The 21,897-nt window shown below is 47.9% G+C and overlaps 1 protein-coding gene across 4 annotated transcripts in view; it reads right to left on the bottom strand.

Annotated features, from left to right (window-relative positions):
• The window catches only part of Acacb (acetyl-CoA carboxylase beta), an 85,296-nt gene extending 63,780 nt beyond the window's left edge, over nt 1-21,516 (bottom strand). Inside the window, exons 1-4 of one of the 4 annotated variants that reach the window (XM_048342784.1) lie at nt 21,274-21,515; nt 19,899-19,984; nt 14,786-15,444; nt 213-345 (exon numbers count right to left, since the gene is read on the bottom strand). In XM_048342784.1, the coding sequence (XP_048198741.1) occupies nt 213-345; nt 14,786-15,435 (783 nt within the window). In that variant the 5' untranslated portion in view covers nt 15,436-15,444; nt 19,899-19,984; nt 21,274-21,515. Of the gene's footprint in view, nt 1-212; nt 346-10,830; nt 11,030-11,193; nt 11,419-14,785; nt 15,445-19,898; nt 19,985-21,273 lie in introns of those variants that run through there. The other 3 variants (XM_048342785.1, XM_048342787.1, XM_048342786.1) reach the window with 3 other exon arrangements.
• Nucleotides 21,517-21,897: the final 381 nt, after the last annotated feature.

The raw sequence follows: 21,897 nt of genomic DNA, 5'->3' as shown, positions 1-21,897 counted from the left end.
AAGCGGCCTTGCATAAAAGCCGCTCAGGGTTCTGTGTCTACTGACCATGCCCAGAGGCCTCAGTCTCCCCGCTGTGAAATGGGGCGATGAGCCTGTTGCATCTGACCACAGTGGGAGCCAAGAGTATTACCAGCATTAAATACAAGTGTCATGGGAAGAGGGCCCCCCACGTCCTTCCCACCCTAGCCCAGCCCCACCTGGGTTACCCGTACCTTCTCGATGACCCGATCCCCACCAAAGCGTGTGACAAACTCAGCGGGGGAGGCCACGGTGAAATCTCTGTGCAGGTCCACCTTCTTGTGCTCTCGGCCCCGCTTCACGAGGTGGAGCCCTGACATGCTCGGCCTGCGGAGAAAGACAGAGCCTTGAGGGAGCAGCCTAGGCAGGGCGAGTCGGAGCTCTGTGCAGAGAGAAGCAGAGCCAACGGAGAAGCCCAGAGCATCAGGCCACCGTGTTCACCACCCAGAGACCTCGAAGCCATCGGCAAGGAGGCCGGGGCTGGGGCACGAATGCAGAAGCTGTGGCTCCGTCACCTGCCTGCGCCTAATTTAGGAACTCAGATATTACCAAAAAAAACTTACAGAAGATGGATGGGTGCTGTACGATCACGATGGAAGTTGATAATACTTAATACTTCAGATTTGTCAAAAAATATTTCTATCTTTTAAGTACTTTTCTGTATGAGTATTTAAATTAAAACTGAAAACACTTCTTTTCTTTTCTTTTTTTTTTTTTTTTGCCAGTCCTGGGCCTTGGACTCAGGGCCTGAGCACTGTCCCTGGCTTCTTCCCGCTCAAGGCTAGCACTCTGCCACTTGAGCCACAGCGCCGCTTCTGGCCGTTTTCTGTATATGTGGTACTGGGGAATCGAACCTAGGGCCTCGTGTATCCGAGGCAGGCACTCTTGCCACTAGGCCATATCCCCAGCCCCAACACTTCTTTTCTTTACCACATGACACATTACATGTCTATAATCCTAGCTACTCAGGAGGCTGAGATCTGAGGATCATGATTCATAGCTAGCTTGGGCAAGGAAAGTCCATGAGACTCTTACCTCCAATTAACTACTAAAAAGACAGAAGTGGGGCTGTAGCACTAAGTGGTAGAGTGCCAGCCTTGAGCACAAAAGCTCAAGGACAGCGCCCACGGCCTGAGTTCAAGCCCCATCTCACTCTCTCTCTCTCTCTCTCACACACACACACACACACTTACAATAAAGAAAGGTTTATTGTCTCACTTGGCCCCTCCATAAACCCTACCAAATGACTGTTGATTCTTTCTGACATTTTCTTTTCTTACTGGTACTGGGGTTTGAACCCAGGGCATTACATGTGTACTCTGTCAGCCGAACCACAGCAGTCCAGGCAGGTCTATAGGCACAATCCTCCTATCTCTGCCTCTCAAGCATTCGGGATTATAGGCAGGTGCCACCACCCCTAGCCTGTTTTGTAGCTTCACATCTGCAAGGTTCTAAACAGTAAGTATTGCTTAGTAATGAGAAATAAGTAGATAGATGATCCTGCCATTCTGCAGGCATCATGGAATATAATGTATCGGACTAAATCAGCTACGATCTCCTCAGGCTACTTTCTCTTTTCCTTTTCTCTAGAAACTAGGTCTTGCTGTGGAACCTAGGCTGGCCTCATCTTCCCAAAGAGCTGGGATTATATATGTGTGCCACCACACCCAGCACTTGGCTGTAATCTTATGGGCCCACCATCATATATAGTGATTAACAGCAGCCAAAGGCTATTGACTGAAGTACCATTGTTTGGCACATGACAGTGCTTTTTAATTTTTTGGCAGTAGTTGCGATTGAGCTGCAGGCCTCACACTTTCTGGACAGGTGCTCTACCACTTGAGCCATGCCTCCAGACCCATTATGCATGTACATCACTCTGCCCAGCCACTGTGTCCCCTTAAAGCTGGCATAAGAGGTGTATACCACAGTACCCAGCCATTGGTAGAGATGGAGTCTCATGAACTTCTTTGCCCAGACTGGCCTTGAACTATGATCCCTCCAATCCCTGCCTCCCAAGTATTTAGGATGACAGACTTCAGCCATCATGTTCATAACAGTATCATTCCACTTGAGAAGCCATCTGTGACCTTCCTATCTTGAGAGAGATGAAGTTTTAGCTCTTCCACGGCGACCTCATTCACTTCCCTCCCCAGCTGGCCAACAGCCCAAGCTGCCATTTGGCTATTTCAGTACTTAGGACATGTTATATTAGCTGCAGAAGAATTATGAGTTTGAGGTTAGCTTGGGCTACATAGTGAGGAGAAAAGGAAGGAAGGGAGGGAGGGAGGGAGGGAAAAGGAAAGAGAGAAAGAAAGAAACAAAGAGAGGGAGAAAGAAAGAAAGGAAGGAAGGAAGGAAGGAAGGAAGGAAGGAAGAAAGAAAGAAAGGAAGGAAGGAAAGAAGGAAGGGAGAGAGGGAGAGGAAGGGAGAGGAAGGGAGAGAGAGGGAGGGAGGGAGAGAAAGCAAGAAAAAAAGAAAGGGCTGGGGATATGGCCTAGTGGCAAGAGTGCTTGCCTCGTATACATGAGGCCCTGGGTTCAATACCCCAGCACCACACACACAGAAAACGGCCAGAAGTGGCGCTGTGGCTCAAGTGGCAGAGTGCTAGCCTTGAGCAAAAAGAAGCCAGGGACAGTGCTCAGGCCCTGAGTCCAAGCCCAAGGACTGGCCAAAAAAAAAAAAGAAAGAAAAGAAGGAAGTAAGGAAGGAAGAAAGGAAGGAAGGAAGGGAGAAAGAGAGAGAAAGAAAGAAGGAAAAAAGGGAGGGAGGGAAGGGAAGGGAGGAAGGCAGGGGAGGGGTGAAGGAGGGAAGGATGGAGGGAAAAAGTGTGTCAGGCACACAATAAACAGTTACTTCCATACAGCAAGCCAGGAGGGTAGGAGACTATGGATCTGCCCTTAGCCCTATCCAGCAGAGCATCAAGCCCCTCAACCACCTGGGCCATGATGCTCAGGTCCTGCACCCCACTTGAATGCTCTCCCCATCTGGCCATGACCTTGATCCTTTTCCAGAAAGTCTTCCATTTCCCTTTTTCTTTTTTTTTTCTTTTTTCTTTTCTGTTTTTTTTTTTTTTTTTTTTTTTGCCAGTCCTGGGCCTTGGACTCAGGGCCTGAGCACTGTCCCTGGCTTCCTTTTTTTTGCTCAAGGCTAGCACTGTGCCACTTGAGCCACAGCGCCACTTCTGGCCGTTTTCTATATATGTGGTGCTGGGGAATCGAACCCAGGTCTTCATGTATACAAGTCAAGTTCTCTTGCCACTAGGCCATATTCCCAGCCCCCATTTCCCTTTTTCCATACACACAAATCACCAGCACTAACAGTTTGACCTAAAGCACAATGGAGAAAACTCCATCCTGGGGGGAGGAGAGAACCATTCACAGTCACCATTTTGATGTCAAAGCTGGTGACCAAGCCCCTTCATCCTGCAAGCCATAAGCCATCACTATGAACCCCAAAAGTGAACAGATAATACTGCCAGGTGGCCTTGTGTCTGGCCCAGTCTCTAAGCAAGTGGCTATTATAATTCTTTTGGACAATGCTAGAGACCAGAGCTAGAGCTCCAGAGAGCTCACCCTTCAGCCAGCCTTTGCTTCAGGTGAAGGACAACCCTGCTAAGCCCTGAGCCTTCAGCCCAACCCTAAGCCCTAGCCTTACACAGCCGGGCACACAAATAGGACAAGCTGAAATGTTCCACGGTGACTTTGGAAATGGCTTCGGGTAGCAATCAACAACAGAGGTGCCAGCCAAACACCAGTCAGTCATCCCAGCACGGAGAGCAGGGGAACTGAATGAGGGAGACAGGAAATCAGCATTCGCAGGGACCAGCTTTTGGACTAAGCTGGGGAGCAAAAGGGGACAAAGTGTCTCATCACTGGCTCCAGATGAGACCGAGGTTCAGGGATTCTCTGAGATAAATGAAAGCATATCCTATTGATTAGACTAAATAAATAAATAAGAACATCTGTCATCCTAGCTACAGGAGGCTGAGATCTGAAGACCATGGTTCAAAGCCAGCCTGGACAGGAAAATCTGTGCAACTCTTATCTCCAATGAACCACCAAAAGACTGGAAGTGGAGCTGTAGCTCAAAATGGAAGTGTTAGCCTTGAGTGAAAAAGCTCAGGGACAGCGCCCAGGCCCTGAGTTCAAGCCCCACAAACAACAGGAGAAGAAGGAAGGAAGGAGGAAGAAGAGGAGTTAGAGGAGGAGGAGGAGGAGGCATTAAACCCGGGGCTGGTGGCTCATGCCTGTAATCTAGCTACTCAGGAGGCTAGATCTGAAGACTGAAGATCAAAGTTAGCCCAGATAAAGTCCATGAAACTTGTATCTCCAATTAACTACAAAAAAAAAAAAAAAAGCTGGAAGTAGTGCAGTGGCTCAAGTGGTAGAATGTTAGCCTTGAGCAAAAAAGCACAGGGACAGTGCCCAGGCTCTGAGTTCAAGTACACACACACACACACACACACACACACACACACACACACACAAACACAAACACACACAACTAATAGGGCTGGCCCAAAATGGAGCTCACAACTCTGCGCTATCTGTTGTTCTTGTTCTGAGAGAAGGCCATAATGACAGCCCAAGGGTGGCACACGGGGCCAAGGCCCTGGCCCCTTCCAGCCATCAGAGTCACCACCTTCTCTTCCCTTCCATGAGATGGAAGGGGACACACACTCCAACTGCCAGATGAAGGGAGAAAAGGTACTTTCTGGGCCAAATGTTTGTCTTATCATAAAGCAAGAAGGGACATTGTGTAGTCCAGCAGAGAACTTTAAAACATCTTTAAAACAACACAAAACTAGGCTTCCTGAGGCTGAAGGTGTGGTTCCAATGCAGAGCGCCTGCAAGCTAAAGCAAGGCCCTGAGTTCAAACCCTAGCACTGCCAAAAAAAATAAAGTTTTAAAAAAGACTCCTAAGACAAGCAGACCCTGGGGAAGTTTTTCAGGCCACACACTTGTAGACCAGGGGTGAACAAGCTAGGGCCCAAGAGCCAAATCCAGTTTTCTAGGAGCTCCTACACCCCCGACAGGCTAATGGGGTTCACAGTGAAAAAAAAAAATCCTATTTTGTGGCACACAAAAATGAAGGGAAATTCCAGATTCAGCTCATTTGGAAATACTGCTTGATTGTAGTTCAGGCTGAAGGAAGGAGCAGAGTGAGCTGTCCAGAGACCATACAGCTCCAAAGCTGAAAATACTATCTGGTCCCTCACAAAAACAGAGGGCTGTCCCCGCAAGCCAAGCAGCTGTGTGTAGCCCTGACATGAAGCACTTGAAGAATCCAGATGCAGATCAAGTACACATGGCTAACAGACCCATGAGGAAGGGCTCCACATCCTTAGCCATCTGGGAAATGCAGATCAAAACCACACTAAGATTCTACCTCACCCAGTCAAAATGGCCATGGCCAAGAAAACAAACAGCAGTGAATGCTGGGGGGGGGGGGGGGTGGGGGGGGGGAAGATGCATTAGGAAAAAGAAACCTGTACACACTGTTGATGGGAATGTAAACTAGTACAAACATGATGGATATCAGTATGGAGGGTCCTCAGGAATAAAAACAACTAAAAACACTTTTCTGATAACCCCACCAATATACCACTCCTGGAGAGTAAATCAACAGAGAAGAGAGAAACCTGTAGGCCCCCATCTACTGCAGCACTGTGCACAGTAGCCAAGCTGAGGAATCAGGCCAGGTGCCTGTCAGCTGGTAAGTGGATAAAGGAGATACACAAATGATATACGTACAACAGTGGAGTACTATTCATCCCTAAAGTAGAATGAAATGATGCTGTTTGCAGGGGGGGGAATGAGTGCAACTGGAAATCGTCATGTTGAGCAAGATAAGTCGCGCTCAAGAAAACCAACTGCTGCATGTTTTCAATCACATGTGGACTCTAGACCTAAAATGATATGATGATGGGGAGAGGGGGAGGAAGAGGAAGAGGAAATGTAAGCATAAAGGGGGACTGGGAGGAAACCAGTGGGAAAGAGGAGAGGGGACTGAGAGGTAGATAGAATCCAGCTATAATTCATATTATATATAAAGATAGCATAATAAGACTGACCCACTAGATACTGACTGGGGAAGGGAGTTGGAATGAAGAAAGCTAAGAGGAGCAACAAACAAACTTGTTCAATGCACAGTGTATGCATGTGTGGATTTTTTTTTTTTTTTTTTTTTTTTGCCAGTCCTGGGCCTTGGACTCACGGCCTGAGCACTGTCCCTGGCTTCTTTTTGCTCAAGGCTGGCACTCTGCCACTTGAGCCACAGCGCCACTTCTGGCTGTTTTTTTTTTTTTTTCTATATATGTGGTGCTGGGGAATCAAACCCAGGTCTTCATGTATACAAGTCAAGCACTCGCCACTAGACCATATTCCCAGCCCATCTGTGGAATTTTTACAATGAAGCTGTCTTATATAATTAATGTATGCTAAGCTGGATGCTGGTGACTCACACCTGTAATCCTAGCTACTCCAGAGGCTGAGATCTGAGGATCATGGTTTGAAGTTATTCCTGAGCAGGAAAGTCCATGAGACTCTTATCTCCAATTAATCACAGAAAAAGCCAGAGTGCTAGCCTTGAACAGAAAAGGAGCCCAGGGACAGCACCCAAGCCCAGAGTTCAGGACTGGCAAAAAAAAAAAAAAAAAAAAATGCTGAGAGAGAAAGCACCCATGCCTGCGTGCACCCCAGACTTACTAATCAGTGATGATGCAGAGCCATGCTCCTACCACCATTGTAGAAATCCTAGATGCAATCAAGGATGAGAGCGCTATTTACCAGCAACCCCCTTCCATGCGGGGACTGGTCCCCTTCTGAGCAGAGTCCCATAGCAGAATGGGGGTGGGGGGCAGGAGAAACTCTGGAAGCCCAGCTCTGCTGCCTCCTCCTCCCCAGTATCTCTCTCTTTTCTCCCTTCCATCTAAGTCTCTTCCATGAAGCCCTTGTCCACTCTGACCCACATTCACTCCTCTGCTCTCTGAACTCTGGCCCCATTCACGCAGCAGGGAATGTTTGTGGGCACTTGGGGCATGCACAGGAAGGTGAAGGCACCTGGCTCCTTAGACGGCCCAGTGCACCAGGGCTGGACCCCAAATGCCTCTGAATCCCCAAGGCTTCTGTCACTGCTCAACTATCTCCTCTGTATTTGGTTTGGTTGTTTTATGAGACAGAGTCTCACTGTGAACCCAGGCTGGCCTCAAACTCACAATCCTCCTGCCTCAACCTTCTGAATACTGGGATTGTAGGTGTGTGTCATCACACTTGGCTTGGCTATTCTCAGCTGGTGTGAAATATTCATGGTGAGCCAGGGAAGCTCTTAAAACCAGCATGTCAATAATTCTAGAAAGGCCAGTTGGGGTTAGCCCGGATGACAGAGGAAGAAATGGAGCCCCCATGGCTAGATGGTATCTGCTCGAGGTCACAGCTCAAGGGCAGAGTTGGACTAACTCTATCTTCTAGAAATTCTAGCTGTAAGCTGAGAGACATTGTGGTCACTCTATAGAGCACATACCACTTCATCCACTCCACCATCTATGCGCACCTCATGTCCTGGACTTGCTGGGTCAGCTCCCAGTTCTTGCAGGTTCATTTTTTCTGGCTTAAAGGGAAGTGTATTTGTATGAGAATCAAGGGCACAGTAAGTGTTATTCAAGACTGACTAAGCCAGGTGTTAATGGCTCTTGCTTATAATCCTACCTAATCACGAGGCTGAAAGCTGAGGATCACAGTTCAAAACCAGCCCAGGCAGGAAAGTTTGTGAGACTCATCTCCAATGAACCACCCCAGAAAACTGGAAGTGGTGCTATGGCTCAAAGTGGTAGAGCGCTACCCTTGAGCAAAAGAGCTCAGGGACAGAGCCCAGGCTTGAGTTTAATTTCCATGACCACCACCACCAACAACAACAATGAAGACTTGATATACTAAAGCTGGGTGCCAGTGGCTCACACCTGTAATTGTAGCTACTCAGGAGGGTGACATCTGAGGATCACAGTTTGGAGCCATCCCAAGGAAAAAAGTCTGTGAGACTCTTATTTCCAATGACCCAGCAGAAAGCTGAAAGTAGAGCTGGGTCACCAAAGCTACACATTGAGGCCCTGAGTTCAAGGACCAGTACCAGCATATGACTAATACACTAAACTTGTCCAAATACCTTTACAGATCAAATAAGAAAGGATCCTTTGCAGACTACATGGTTTGACTGGGGCACATGCTCGTGCTTGAGTGAGGAGATGGATTAAGGCTGCGGCCATGGACAACACGGGACCTCCAAACTCCATGAAGGATTCGGTACACCAGAAAGAAGAGATCCAAGTCGTGCATGGCCACCTAAAATGGTCTAGAGAAGATGGCACAAAGTCACACTTACAAAGCACTCAGAGTGGCACAGCACAAATGGTGGTGGTGAATCCTGGCAAACTCACAGGCCTGGAACTAGAGTTACAGTCAGCCCCCTTGTCCACAGGGACACATTCTTTGACACCCTTCATCCAGTGAGAGTCTGAAGCCTTTGCTAGTACTAAACTGTATATGTGTACACACATGCAAACAAGTTTTTTCTGTACACACATACCTAGGATAAAGCTTAATTTATAAATCAGGTACACTAAGTGGTGAACAGCAATAGTAATAAAATAGAATAGCTATAATATGATGCTGTAATAAAACTTCCAGCACCACTACTTTTGTGCTTAAGAGACACTGTTTAGTTACTTACAACACAAGTACTATGATTCCATGATATAGCTGAAGTAATGATGAGAGTACCACTAACATGTAGGTAGCATATACAATATGGAAACGCATTCTCCACCCAGAAATGTGCAAGATTCCATCAGACTACTCAGAAAAGTAAGTGATTTTAAACACATACATTGCTTGCTTCTGGAGTTTTTCATTTCATATTTTCAGACTGATTTTTTTTTAATTGGCAGTTGGACATTGGTGGCTCATGTCCACAATTCTAGATAGTCAGGAGGCTAAGACTGAGGATCAAGGTTCAAAGCCAGCCCAGGCAGGAAAGTCCGTGAGACTCCGAAAAACTATACAGAAGAAGCCAGAAGTGGCTCAAGTGGAACAGTGCTAGCCCTGAGCACAAAGAAGCTCAGGAACAGTGCCTAGGCTCTAAGCTCACTCCTGAGGTGCAGCAAAAACTAAGTAAATAAACAAATAAATAAAAGTGGAAGTACTGGGTTTTGAATTTAGGGCCTTGAGCTTGCTAATAAGATGTTCTACCATTTGAGCCACATTTGACAGAAAACAAAACCACAGATAAAACAGTCAGCTGACAAGACATCTGTCTGAATTACTCCCACTAAATCAGTTTTAGAAGGTAGAAGGCATGCTTCCCAGAGATTTCTGGGTCCCTTCCTGCTCACTGAGGATGATGGATCACACACAGGGAAGGTGTATGTGCAGAAAGTTTACAGAGCAGGTACCTTTACCCTAAGATAGTAACACAGGAAGTGACTCACTGCCTACAAGGCATTCCTCAACATGATGCACATAACAGCATTAAAAAGAGAGAAAGAGAGACAAACAGCTTGAGTTTTAAGATGCATCCTGTTATAGCAACACCCTGGACACCATGGTAAAGCAAGGGTTGCAGGGCAATTCTGGCAGAGATCAGTCAATCCATAGTTCTTCAAGTGTTCAGGCCAGTTGTGTCCTCAGAACAACTCCACCAATCAAGCAGAAGGAGCCATAGACTAAATGCAAATTGACGATGTCACTATCTTCCAGAAAACCTTGATTTGTGGGCCAGGCACTGGTGGCTCACACCTGTAATCCCAGCTACTCAGAAGGCTGAGATCTGAGTATCACAATCTAAAGCCAGCAGGGGAAGAAAAGCCAGTGGGATGCTTATCTCCAATAAACCACCAAAAAGCCCTAAGTGAAGCTGTGGCTTAAGTGGTAGAGCACTAAACTTGAGCAAAAAATCCTCTCAGGGAGGCCTGGGAATGTGGCTTAGTGATAGAGTGCTGGCCTAGCATGCATGAAGCCCTGGGTTTGATTCCTCGGTACCACATACACAGAAAAAAAGGATGTGGCACTGTGGCTCAAGTGGTAGAGTGCTAGCCTTGAGCAAAAGAAGCTCGGGGACAGTGCCCAGGCCCTGAGTTCAAGCCCTAGGACTGGCAAAAAAAAAAAAAAAGAGCACCCAAGCCCTGAGTTGTTCAAGCCCCAGGACTGGCAAACACCAATACACACAAATTACAATCTAGTATTCTCTGTATAATTTTCATAATTTCTTTCTCTTTCTTTTTTTTTTCTTTTGGTTCCAGTACTGGGGCTTCAACTCAGGACCTTACATTCTCACATGGCTTTCCCACTGGCTGGTGCTCTGCCACTTACTTGAGTCATATCCCATTTTCAGCTTTTTGCTGCCTAAGTGGAGATAAGAGACTTTTAGATGTCTGCCTATCCTAGCTTTGAACTTTGATCCTCAGATCTCAGCCTCCTGAGTAGCAAGGATTACTGGCCTGAGCCATCTGTGCTGGGCGCATGATTCAATTATATACATTAATACATATCTGCACTGAACACTACAAAGATACACAACTGTTGGTCACTGGGGAAAGAATTGTGGTGACTCATATTCCTCCTTTTTGTTTATCTCTGATTTTCTGAATGTCCAACAACAAATACAGCATCCCTTTGGCAACTGTTTAAACAACAAAATGAAAACAAAAAGAAGAAGGCAAAATCACGTGTGGGTGTGGCTAAGGAGCTCTGGGACTCCTGTGAGTCTGTTCAGAAAATGAGCTTTAATAGGGATGCCAGCTGCAGGTCTGGGTCTCACCCGGGGTTCCACTTCAAAAAGCCTTCCTTCCCACTGCCGTGGCATTTTTCAAGGCTTAGCTGGCAAAGTGGGGGGAAGAGGGTGCTCCCCACCCCAGGGTAAGCCTTGAGGCACTGGATCCCACACTTGTGGGTGTCAGGTCTGGCGTCCTCCTCCTCCTCCCTCCAAGGCCTGCGGAACTCTGCAAAGCGGGCTCTATCTGCCCCGCAGCCAAAGCCAAAGCTTAAGCTTGCATTTCTTTAGTTGGGGAGTCAAAGGAAAAAGGGGTGCTAAGAGGACAGACGGCCTGACCTGGGGCGAGGAGGGAGGGGGACTGCATACGTTCGTAAGAGGTAACAGTTATGAAAATTGCAGCTTACTTACTTCTCGGGGCGATCAGAGAAACAGACCTTGCACTTGGCTGGGCTCATGTTGACCGACCCACCGGCCAATCCCACCCGGCTCCCGCAGGGGCGCAGAGCAGGCAGCCCTTAAGCCTGTAGAGCAGACCCCAGCCCCGAGGCCCATCAGGAGAGCTAGGTCACGACCAGCAGGCCGAGGCACTGTCCTAGAGCGCCTGGGGCTGCGCGTGGCCACTGCGGGCGGACACCCAACTGCGTGCTGCGCTTGCTCCATCCGGAAATGCCCCCTGCGCCCGCTGCCGGGACCAAGGCGCCGCCCCGGCCCCGCCCCGCCACCAAAGCCCCGCCCGTCAAAGCCCCGCCCCTCTCCGGCCACGCCCCGATGGTGCCCCTGCCCGGTTCTGGTTAGCCACGCCCTCTGCTCCACTCCAGCCCCGCCCCACCAATGGCTGACCGCTGTTGACCTTGAGTACCCTGAGTACAGGAGGAAAACAATTTAAAAAAAAACTCTTGCACTTTCCTGCCTAGCTCCTCCAATAAAGCAGAATTAAAGATTCTGTACCCCTACATACGGTGGCTATTCTTGCAGTTGGACACACACACACACACACACACACACACACACACGCACGGGGGGGGGGGGGGGCGGTAGGAGACATTTCAAATTAGAGGCTCCCCCACCCCCACCCCCACCCCTCCCCCGGTGCCTTTTAAAAGCCCGTGTTGCCATGTCAATTTTTGGCTCCTGTATTTGTTGTTTTTTTTTCACTTCGACACCCCCCTTCTCCCCCATGGCAAGTTTGCTACACCCTCCTCCCCTCCCCCCCATTCCCATTCCCCACTGAGGGGCTCTGCAGGCACTTGGAACCTGTTGGGTCCCCAAGTAAGGGACCCAGGAAGGGAGGGCAGAGAGGACCCCAGCTGCTCTCCCTGGATCCTAAATAAACTCCCATCAAGGTTAACATGTTTGTTTATTCCCAATACACAGATGAGGTGCATTCCCCCAATGGGACAAACTGACTGCAGTTAGAAGGAAGGAATAAGTGATGCTTCCTTCGTCCAGAAATATAACAAAAGACAAAGAGCCAAACTGCGCTGCCAAGAAAACACGGCAGTAATGTCGATGTAACCCCAGTTGATGAAGTTTTCCTAAGGTATGCTACGCTTATTATTTAGCATCATCTCAAGCACAGTAAAAATAAATAAAATTGTGATAAAATATTTAATCATACCAATGACACATAACCTATGTTTCCAAATCCAAGGACAGGACAGGCCTAATCCTTGACCTGAGATGAACCCGAGGGAATGAGCTTGAAGAGAGACCAGAACACAGCACACAAATCTCTGGTCTATAATGGTACCCAGCACTCATTAAGTGGGGGGGGGGGGGGGGGGTGAGAGAAACCATGACTTCCTGTGAGCATATTAAAGACAAAAGAAAAATCCAAAATTGGAGTTTAACTCCTAAAATTGGAGCTTAACTCCAGGATAGACTATAAAGTTTATACCAATACATGCAAGAAGGGTTTATGAGAATAAAATATCACTGTTGCTGAAGACAAACAAGATGCCTATTCATCCTCCCATCCATCCATTTCCTCATCCATCCATCCATCCATCCATCCATTTCCCTATCCATCTATCCACTCATCCATCTCCACCCTTGCTCAAGTGTTTCTCATGTCCCAAGATACAGGATTCAATGAGGCAAGCCCACATTGCCCACTTCATTTGTGCATTTGGCACACATTCATTCATAGTCTGTACAAGACAAAACAGTAGGAAAAAAACAGATCATGGCCAACCTGGCCCTGAATTCATGGACTTTGCCCAGCAGTGCAGGAAGAAAGACAACCAGCAAGAATCATAATCTCCAGGAGGAGACATAATCTCCAGAAGGGAGACAACAAAACACAGAAACTGAGACAACAATGAAACTAGGGCCTAGGATGGGGGGCATGTTTTAAAGGTGGGACAGGGACAGGGAGGGTCCCCCAGAGGAGGTAACTCTGGATAGAAGGACCCACTAACGAATTTCCAGCAACCAGGGAAGAATACAAATGAGCTTGCTCCTTAGTCAACAGCAAAGAGGGTGGGAGCAGAGCATGTGGTCCCTCTCAGTGCAAGGTAGGCCAGCTGGCCATGGTGGGAGTTTGGAGTATACAAGAGCACTCTAGCTAGGTGTTGGTGGCTCATACCTATAATCCTATCTACTCAGGAGACTGAAATCTGAGGATCACAGTTTGAAGCCAGCCTGGCCAGAAAAGTCCACGAGATTCTTATCTCCAATTAAAAAAAAAAAAATCCAGAAGGTGCTGTGACTCAAGTGATAGAGTGCTAGTCTTGAGCCCAAAGAGGGTTGGGGACAGCATCTAAGCCCTGAGTTCAAGATCCAGGACTGGCGCAAAAAAAAAAAAAAAAAGCACCTCACTGAGCTCAGGAACAACAGCAGGTTAAAGTGAGGCCCAGAGAGAGGGCTGAGGCTGAGTGCTGCCTGAGAGTGAGGATGCCAGAGGATGGAAAAGATCTCTTTGAATGTGGCTTAGAGAAAGCTTCTGCCCAGGACGCAAGTTTCAACACAGCCATTTTTCATCCACGCTTTCCAGTCTCCTACTAATGGAGCAGCAGGAAGAGGCTAGTGGTGGGGAGGTGGCCTGGCAGGACAGAACAAACCAAAGGGCTCCCTTGGGAAACCATGAAGGGCAAGGGCACGTTGTCCTTTTATTGTCTTTGTTGTAATTTCCACAAGGAGGGGAGAGCCCTGAATGAACACCCCAGGGTTCCCTTAGCCCTAAGTTTTTAGCCTATTTTATTTTTTATTGTATGTTATTTTTTGTTGGTCATGGGGCTTGACTTGGCACTTGGGCACTGTCCCTGAGCTCCTTTTGCTCAAGCCTAGTACTCTACCATTTTAAGCCACAGTACCATTTCCAGTTTTCTGGTGGTTCATTGGTGATAAGGGTCTCACAGATGTTCCTGCCCAGGCTGGCTTCGAATTGCTAACCTCACATCTCAGCCTTCTAAGTCGCTTGAATTACAAGCATGAGCCACAGGCACCCAGCTAAGCCCTTAGTTTTCAGTCTTTGAAATGGAGAAAGGACTGGGAGAATCAGCCCAGAGCCCAGGTCCCCCTACTTTTGTTCTGGAGAAACTAGAGACCTCAAAATGTTGGAAGACATTTGTCTTCAAGAACAGGCTATCCCGGGCTGGGAATATGGCCTAGTGGCAAGAGTGCTTGACTTGTATACGTGAAGACCTGGGTTCGATTCTCCAGCACCACATATGTAGAAAATGGCCAGAAGTGGCGCTGTGGCTCAAGTGGTAGCCTTGAGCAAAAAGAAGCCAGGGACAGTGCTCAGGCCCTGAGTCCAAGGCCCAGGACTGGCAAAAAAAAAAAAAAAAAAAAAAAAAAAAAGAGAACAGGCTGTCCAGCTGAGCAAAGAGAACTAAGAGGCAGAGCTTACATACCCTGGGTTTTCTCCTCGTTTTCAAACACAGCTACCTTGAGTATTGGCATTGCCCTGATGGAAAGGCAGGAGAGGGGTGAGAAAGGGAGCAAGCCCCGCTCTCTCTGCTGCCTTGCCCACTTGGAGGAGAATGGATGTCCTTACCTCATAGCTGGCTTATGAGAGTCAGCTTCAGTTGCAATCCCAGCAGCCTCTGGAGACAGGGTGCCCAGGCTGGCCCGACTGCCCTTTCGGGAAGACTCTCGTAAAATGCTAGCCCCTGAGTCTTCATCAGAGGAGTTGTCATCAAAGGAGCCCAGGATGAAGTTGGTCATGAGCTGCCTCTTGAGGTGGGCCTGCTTCTTGTCCTCCTTGGACGGGGATCTGGCTCTCTGGCCCTGGGGCCTGGTGGGGGAGGACAGGCTGTTGATATCTGGGGGTTCCAGGTCTTGGGTCCCTGTCCCATTGGCTTGCAGTTCTCGGGCAGGCCAGGTATCATTGGAAGAGTGGGGGGTTTTCGGGGGCTTCTGGTGTGGGGGAGGCAGGGAGTTTCTCTGCTGACAAGCATCATTGGGGCTTTCATGGGAGGCTTGCTGGGCCTGTTTGGGAGTCTTCGGCAGGGAGCTGCCATTGTTTTCTTGGCCTGGCTCCTCTGAGCCACCTGAGGCTGGAAAGGGCTCCTGATTTGGGATGAGACTTGCTTCCAATTTACTGTTGGTGACTGGGCTGGAGTCTGTCATTTTCCTCCAGATTTTTAACCAGGAAAACGTCAAGCAGGAGAAAATCAGGCAAGAGAGGAAAAGGAGCAAGACCATTCAGGAAATCTGTAAAGGAAAAGAAAAGACAGAGATTTTCTTTTCTTTCTTTCTTTTTCTTTTTTCTTTTTTTTTTTTTTTTTTTTTTTTTTTTGGCCAGTCCTGGGCCTTGAACTCAGGGCCTGAGCATTGTCCCTGGCTTCTTTTTGCTCAAGGCTAGCACTCTGCCACTTGAGACACAGCACCACTTCTGGCCGTTTTCTACATATGTAGTGCTGAGGAATCAAACCCAGGGCTTCATGTATACAAGTCAAGCACTCTTGCCATTAGGCCATGTTCCCAGCCCCTGAGATTTTTATTTTTTTCAGTTGACATAATTGAGTGACTTCTCTCCCACAGGAGCTAGCAGGCTGAGAAGTGGTTGGGCCCAACAAGACCCACAATGTGCTGTGTGGCCTTGGGCACATTCCTTGATGCTCAGTTTCCTGTCTCTCCTTTGGGTTTTCAATGGGTTAGAAACTGAATCTCCAATGTGATGGTGTCCAGTGTCCAGACATGGGTTAAGAAGTGACTAAGCCATGAGGGCCAGGATTGATGCTGTCATCTCAGGAGAGGGTTTGTAATCATGAGAGAGAGCTTTTTTGTTTTTTTTTTTGGCCAATCCTGGACTTGAACTCAGGGCCTGAGCACTGTCCCTGGCTTCTTTTTGCTCAAGGGTAGCACTCTACCACTTGAGCCTTTCTGGCTTTTTCTATATATGTGGTGCTGGGGAATCGAACCCAGGGCTTCATGTATATGAGGCAAGCACTTTACCACTAGGCCATATTCCCTACCCCGGAGAGAGGGCTTTTGTAAAGGAGCCTGGGCCCCTATGGCTCTGTTGTCCTTCTGCCTTCTCTATGGGAATGAGAAGACCCTTGCTACAAACAAGCCTTTGGTCTTGAATTTCTCAGTCTCCATAACTGGAACAAATAAATCTCTGTTCCTTACAAATTTCTCTGTCTCAGAAATTCATGTTGTAGGGGCTGGGAATATGGCCTAGTGGCAAGAGCGCCTGCCTTATATACATGAAGCCCTGGGTTCGATTCCCCAGCACCACATATATAGAAAACGGCCAGAAGTGACGCTGTGGCTCAAGTGGCAGAGTGCTAGCCTTGAGCAAAAAGAAGCCAGGGACAGTGCTCAGGCCCTGAGTCCAAGGCCCAGGACTGGCAAAAAAAGAAATTCATGTTGTAACACTCAGATACCCAGGTTATGATATCACACACAGACTAAGACCCACAGTACAGTACCAACAGTCATTCCAGATCATAGATATACCCATGATAGAGAACTGAATGAGATGAAGACATTAAAGCAGCATGATGCATCATGTCAAAAAAGTGGAAAAGGGGCTGGGGATATGGCCTAGTGGCAAGAGTGCCTGCCTCAAATACATGAGGCCCTGGGTTCAATTCCCCAGCACCACATATACAGAAAATGGCCAGAAGTGGCGCTGTGGCTCAAGTGGCAGAGTGCTAGCCTTGAGCAAAAAAAAAGAAGCCAGGGACAGTGCTCAGGCCCTGAGTCCAAGCCCCAGGACTGGCCAAAAAAAAAAAAAAAAAAAAAAAAAAAGTGGAAAAGCCCAAATAGCCATCGATGGGTAGAAAGGCAAGCACAACGTGGTTCATCCACACCATGCAATATTATTCAGTCATAAAAAGGAGGGCAACATTAATCCACACTGTACATGGTGGATGAGGTTGAAAGCACGGTAACAAAATATTCAAAACAAGCCAGGCACTAGTGGCTTACCCTGTACCCCTAACTAAGATAAGAGTCTCATGGACTTTCCTGCCTTGGCTGGCTTTGAACCACATTCCTCAGATCTCAACCCTGAGTAGCTAGGATGACGGCTGTGAGCCACCCGTGCCGGCTCTGAACATGCTTTGACAACTTTGGGGACCCATTCTGCAGGCTGGGTTTGGAGATGAGTGGCAGAGCCAATGGCTAGCAGGCGTGAGGCCTTGCGGGTCTGTCCCCAGCACCACAAAAACAAAAAAGTCAATAAATGAGCCAATCTGGGGCTGGGGATATGGCCTAGTGGCAAGAGTGCTTGCCTCATATACACGAGGCCCTGGGTTTGATTCCCCAGCACCACATATATAGAGAAGGCCAGAAGTGGCGCTGTGGCTCAAGTGGCAGAGTGCTAGCCTTGAGCAAAAAGAAGCCAGGGACAGTGCTCAGGCCCTGAGTCCAAGCCCCAGGACTGGCCAAAAATAAATAAATAAATAAATAAATAAATAAATAAATAAATAAATAAATAAATAAATAAATGAGCCAATCTTTTGCCCCAGTGATGTACCAAAAGCACTACAAAGTCAGGACCACAAAACGCATAGCCAGATTGACTTGGGATCTCCACAGCCTCTTCTTCTGTAATTTCAACACAGTGTTCTGAAGGAAAGAGGAAAAGTTCTTGTGGTTTCCTGGAAATACACAAGCCAAGAACTTCCTGAACTCTGTTGGGACAGCACTGCTGAAATGTTGGCAAGGATGTTTTTCCAGGTAATACACACAACAAAATATTTGGGACATAAATTTTATATTCACTTGTACACTGAAAATCTACAAAACATGATATAAATGAAGGCCCAAACCCCATGGTGATGCTTACAGAAGGAGGCATGGCCGATAGAGGATGGAGCCTGGTGAGAGGTCTTTAGGTCAGTGGGGGGCTTGTGCTAGAAAGAGATTTCAAATCCTGGCCCTACTCTTTTTTTTTTTCTTTCTGCTAGTCCTGGGGCTTGAACTCAGGGCCTGAGCACTGTCCCTGGCTTCTTTTTGCTCAAGGCTAGCACTCTACCGCTTGAGCCACAGTGCTACTTCTGGCTTTTTCTGTTTATGTGGTACTGAGGAACCAAACCCAGGGATTCATGCATGCTAGGCAAGCACTCTACCACTAAGCCACATTCCCAGCCAATATACAGCATTTCTTAATCCACAGATAGAACTGGATTGTAAAAGAAAAAAGAAAATGTCACTAAGAAAGGTCAGAGTCCCAAAGCTTCTGGCTCAAACAGGCCCTTGAGAAACTTTCTGAAATTAGTCATTGGCACATGGTATTGCCAAAAATGTTGCAAAAGCCACCTCTGGACCACCCCAAACCCCCACAAGTCCAGCAAGAGGGTGTGACAGAGTGCAAAGGATCTTCTAGCTCTGTGGTGTGACTATTCACACACAGACATACTCATACACAGTTGCCAGCCTGCCCTCCCCCCCATCCATGCCGCAGGGCTCTCTATTCAGCCCCAGGGTGAGGACCTGTGTCCTGATTACAACACAAAGTGGAAACCTGCTGTTCCAACTGCCCTTGTCCTCCCTGCCCCACTGGGTTGCCCTGGGGAACACTGATTTTGAGATCCTTATGTCCAGCACACAATGACCGCGTGCTCAGTGACAGAATCCATGAGGGGAAAAAAAACCATGCCCACACATTGAGCGCCAACCAATGGCTCAAACCAAGCTGGAATTTTGATTTTAGGATGCTGTCCTGAACCGGTGTTCAAGAGCCCCAGGGGAAGTAAGGGGGGGGGTGTCATCACCATGGCAACCCTGCAAGTTGAAAATAAGAGATCAAGAGAAGTAATAGCTAAGTGGATACAATTGATTTATTTGCTAGGTGCCCTTCGGTCCCCCCCCCACTTCCTCCCCCCCCCATCAAAAAATATTTAAGCTTACTGCTAAGATGACAACAGAATTCAAAACAAAACATGCTACAATTGTATGGAATTGTATAGATTCTGAGGATGTGTTCTTACTATTTATTGTTACTGGAAAGTTGTACTATGTATTAGATAAGGTCTTTGGGAAATCTCAGGGGATCTGGCTGCGTGAAAGGATGGGAAATGTGGTGACTTGTGGTTTAGAAATGGTTTTCCCAGAAGGGGGCAGTGCTGGGAGATAGCAGCACCTTTAAGAGGTGGAGCCTAAAGAGGCAATTAGGTCATAAAGGCATCATCATCTTTGGAAGGTTTAGGTTGGTTTTGCAGAGTGACTTGGGCTTTGTTGTTTATGGGAATGAAATTGTTATAAACAGGACATGCCAGGCACCTGATGCCCCTTGGCCTCCTGTGTCACCAAATGGTCTCTTTCCCACACACCTTCCCACCATATCACATCGTGCTGTTGGTAGAAAGACTCTAATAGAGCTGAGCAGAAGATGGCACATTACTCTTGGGCCTTCCCCCCAGAAGTGAACTAAATAAACCTCTTTTCTTTACAAAAGACCCAGCATCAGGCATTTTCTCACTGCATGAGAACATAGTCTGATACTGAGAGATAGGTGGCACATGGAGAGAGGGGTTCAGAGGGGGGGACACAAGCACATGCTGGATGCTATCCAGGGACCATGTGCCAAGTACCAAGCTTGAAAGTAGACATCCACAATGAATGATGGGATCACCCCTCTCCTCATTCTGCAAATGCTTTCAGATCTACCAGTCCTCTGATGGGAACCAGTGGCTCCTATACCCCACACCTACCTGGCCAGGGCTACCTGCATGACCATGCTTGCCTTCCTTTTCTTTTGGAGTCGTGACACCAGAGACTTTTTTTCCAAGTAGGGACACTGTTTGAGAAAGCCAAAGAAACCCATTGGGCCTCAGTTTCCTCCTCTACAAAATGGAGACATGACTTCTGGCTCTATTTTCCTGACTCAGAGCTGCTCTTTGAATGGTATTTATTCATGCATCGCACTTACACACACATGTGCCCACTCCCCTAGTTTCCAGGATTCCTCCCTTACCCTCCTCCAAACCACAGAACTACTTCAGGGATATTGCGAGCATATATATATACATTATTTCACAGTTTGAGAAACTATAACTCAGAAATGCCTAATCTTTGGTACCGGCTCAAACCCTGGCCCAACATTCCATACCTTTCCCAGACATTGAAAACACATGACACATGAGGGCTGGGGATATGGCCTAGTGGCAAGAGCGCTTGCCTCGTATACTTGAAGCCCTGGGTTCGATTCCCCAGCACCACATATACAGAAAATGGCCAGGAGTGGCGCTGTGACTCAAGTGGCAGAGTGCTAGCCTTGAGCAAAAAGAAGCTAGGTACAGTGCTCAGGCCCTGAGTCCAAGGCCCAGGACTGGCAAAAAAAAAAAAAAAAAGAAAATACACATGAATGAATTTGATAGAGCAGAAGGTATTACACAAAACACTGAGATAAGATCCCAACTTCAGACATGCATCTTCCCAATGGATCCATAGGTCAATATGTAAATTGACAATGCCAGACATGGACAGTGGTCTAGAATGAGCACTGTTCACAGGGTCTGAGTCTAGGAGCAGCAAAGGCCGAGGGTAGGTTGGGGTATCTGCCAATGAACCCCTGTAGACCTCACATTGCAGACTGTTGCCTTTTGCTGTAATAACCCAGCTGACCTGAAAGTGGATGCCAGCCAAAGCTATCAATACTCCTTTATTCATTTGTGGTGCTAGGGGATTGAACCCAGGACTTCATGTATGCAAGGCAGGTAGTCTACCTTTGAGTGACAACAACTCCCTACTCTTCCTCTCCAATCTTATTTGTACTTTTTACAAATTAAACCCAAGCAACAGCTGCCAGGGCGGGGCCTGGCCACAATGAATACATGCAGGAAGAAGTTCCTGAGTTTCAACAAGCACTGACCAGCAGCTGCTGGGTACCGGTAGGTTGGTGGGGGGGAATGCTTTTGTTTCTACACACACACACACACACACACACACACACACACACACACACACACCATTCCTGGCTAGAATTGAGGGACAGGACAGCCTATCACCATCCAGCAATGTCCCTCTGCACTTCGAGATTTTTTTTTCCCTCCCGCCCAGAACGCTTGCTTGCTTGCTGTCACTTACCGTCACTGGGGCAAAGCCACCAGCTTCATTCTCCTTCGAGTCTGACAGGCGCCCACAGGGTGACTAAGGGAACTGGGCCTATGGAGTGTCACCTTTCAGCAAGAGGCCAGTGGTGTGTGTGTCAGGCCACGGGGGAGGGGCTTGGACAGCCCGGCAGCAGCTCGTCCCCAACACAGTGCAGGGTAGCTTTATCTATCTGCTACTCGCTCTTTCTGGAAGGTGCTGGCTCAGCCCTCCACCTGAGTGTAAGTAAGCTCCCGCGTACTTGTGGCCTTTCTATGCCATCTGAGGCTTCCAGGCCCACAGGGTCGCCCTCCTTCCAGCTTGCCACATTCCCCTACTAAAGCCTACATTGTCTCTCATGCAATCACCCCGCCTTGCCCAATCTTAAGTCGCGGGAGCGGGTCCTCAATGTTTCCCTAATCCCGACAGGCAGACAGGAAAATAGATGGAGCCCTCTGGACTTATGCTTTAGACGCCTGGCCAGAGGGGAGGCCAAGAATCACCATATGTTGGGTTTGGACAAGCTGGGCACGTAGCAAAGAGAAAATCAAATGTACCAGGAAAAAGACCTGGAGGCCAAGGGCTCTCCAGTTGGGGGAGGGGGGCATGGTGCAAGGTGCT

The sequence above is a fragment of the Perognathus longimembris genome, chromosome 3, assembly GCF_023159225.1.
Source record: "Perognathus longimembris pacificus isolate PPM17 chromosome 3, ASM2315922v1, whole genome shotgun sequence".
NCBI lineage: Eukaryota > Metazoa > Chordata > Mammalia > Rodentia > Heteromyidae > Perognathus > Perognathus longimembris.
This window is presented reverse-complemented; position numbering and strand designations above follow the sequence as displayed.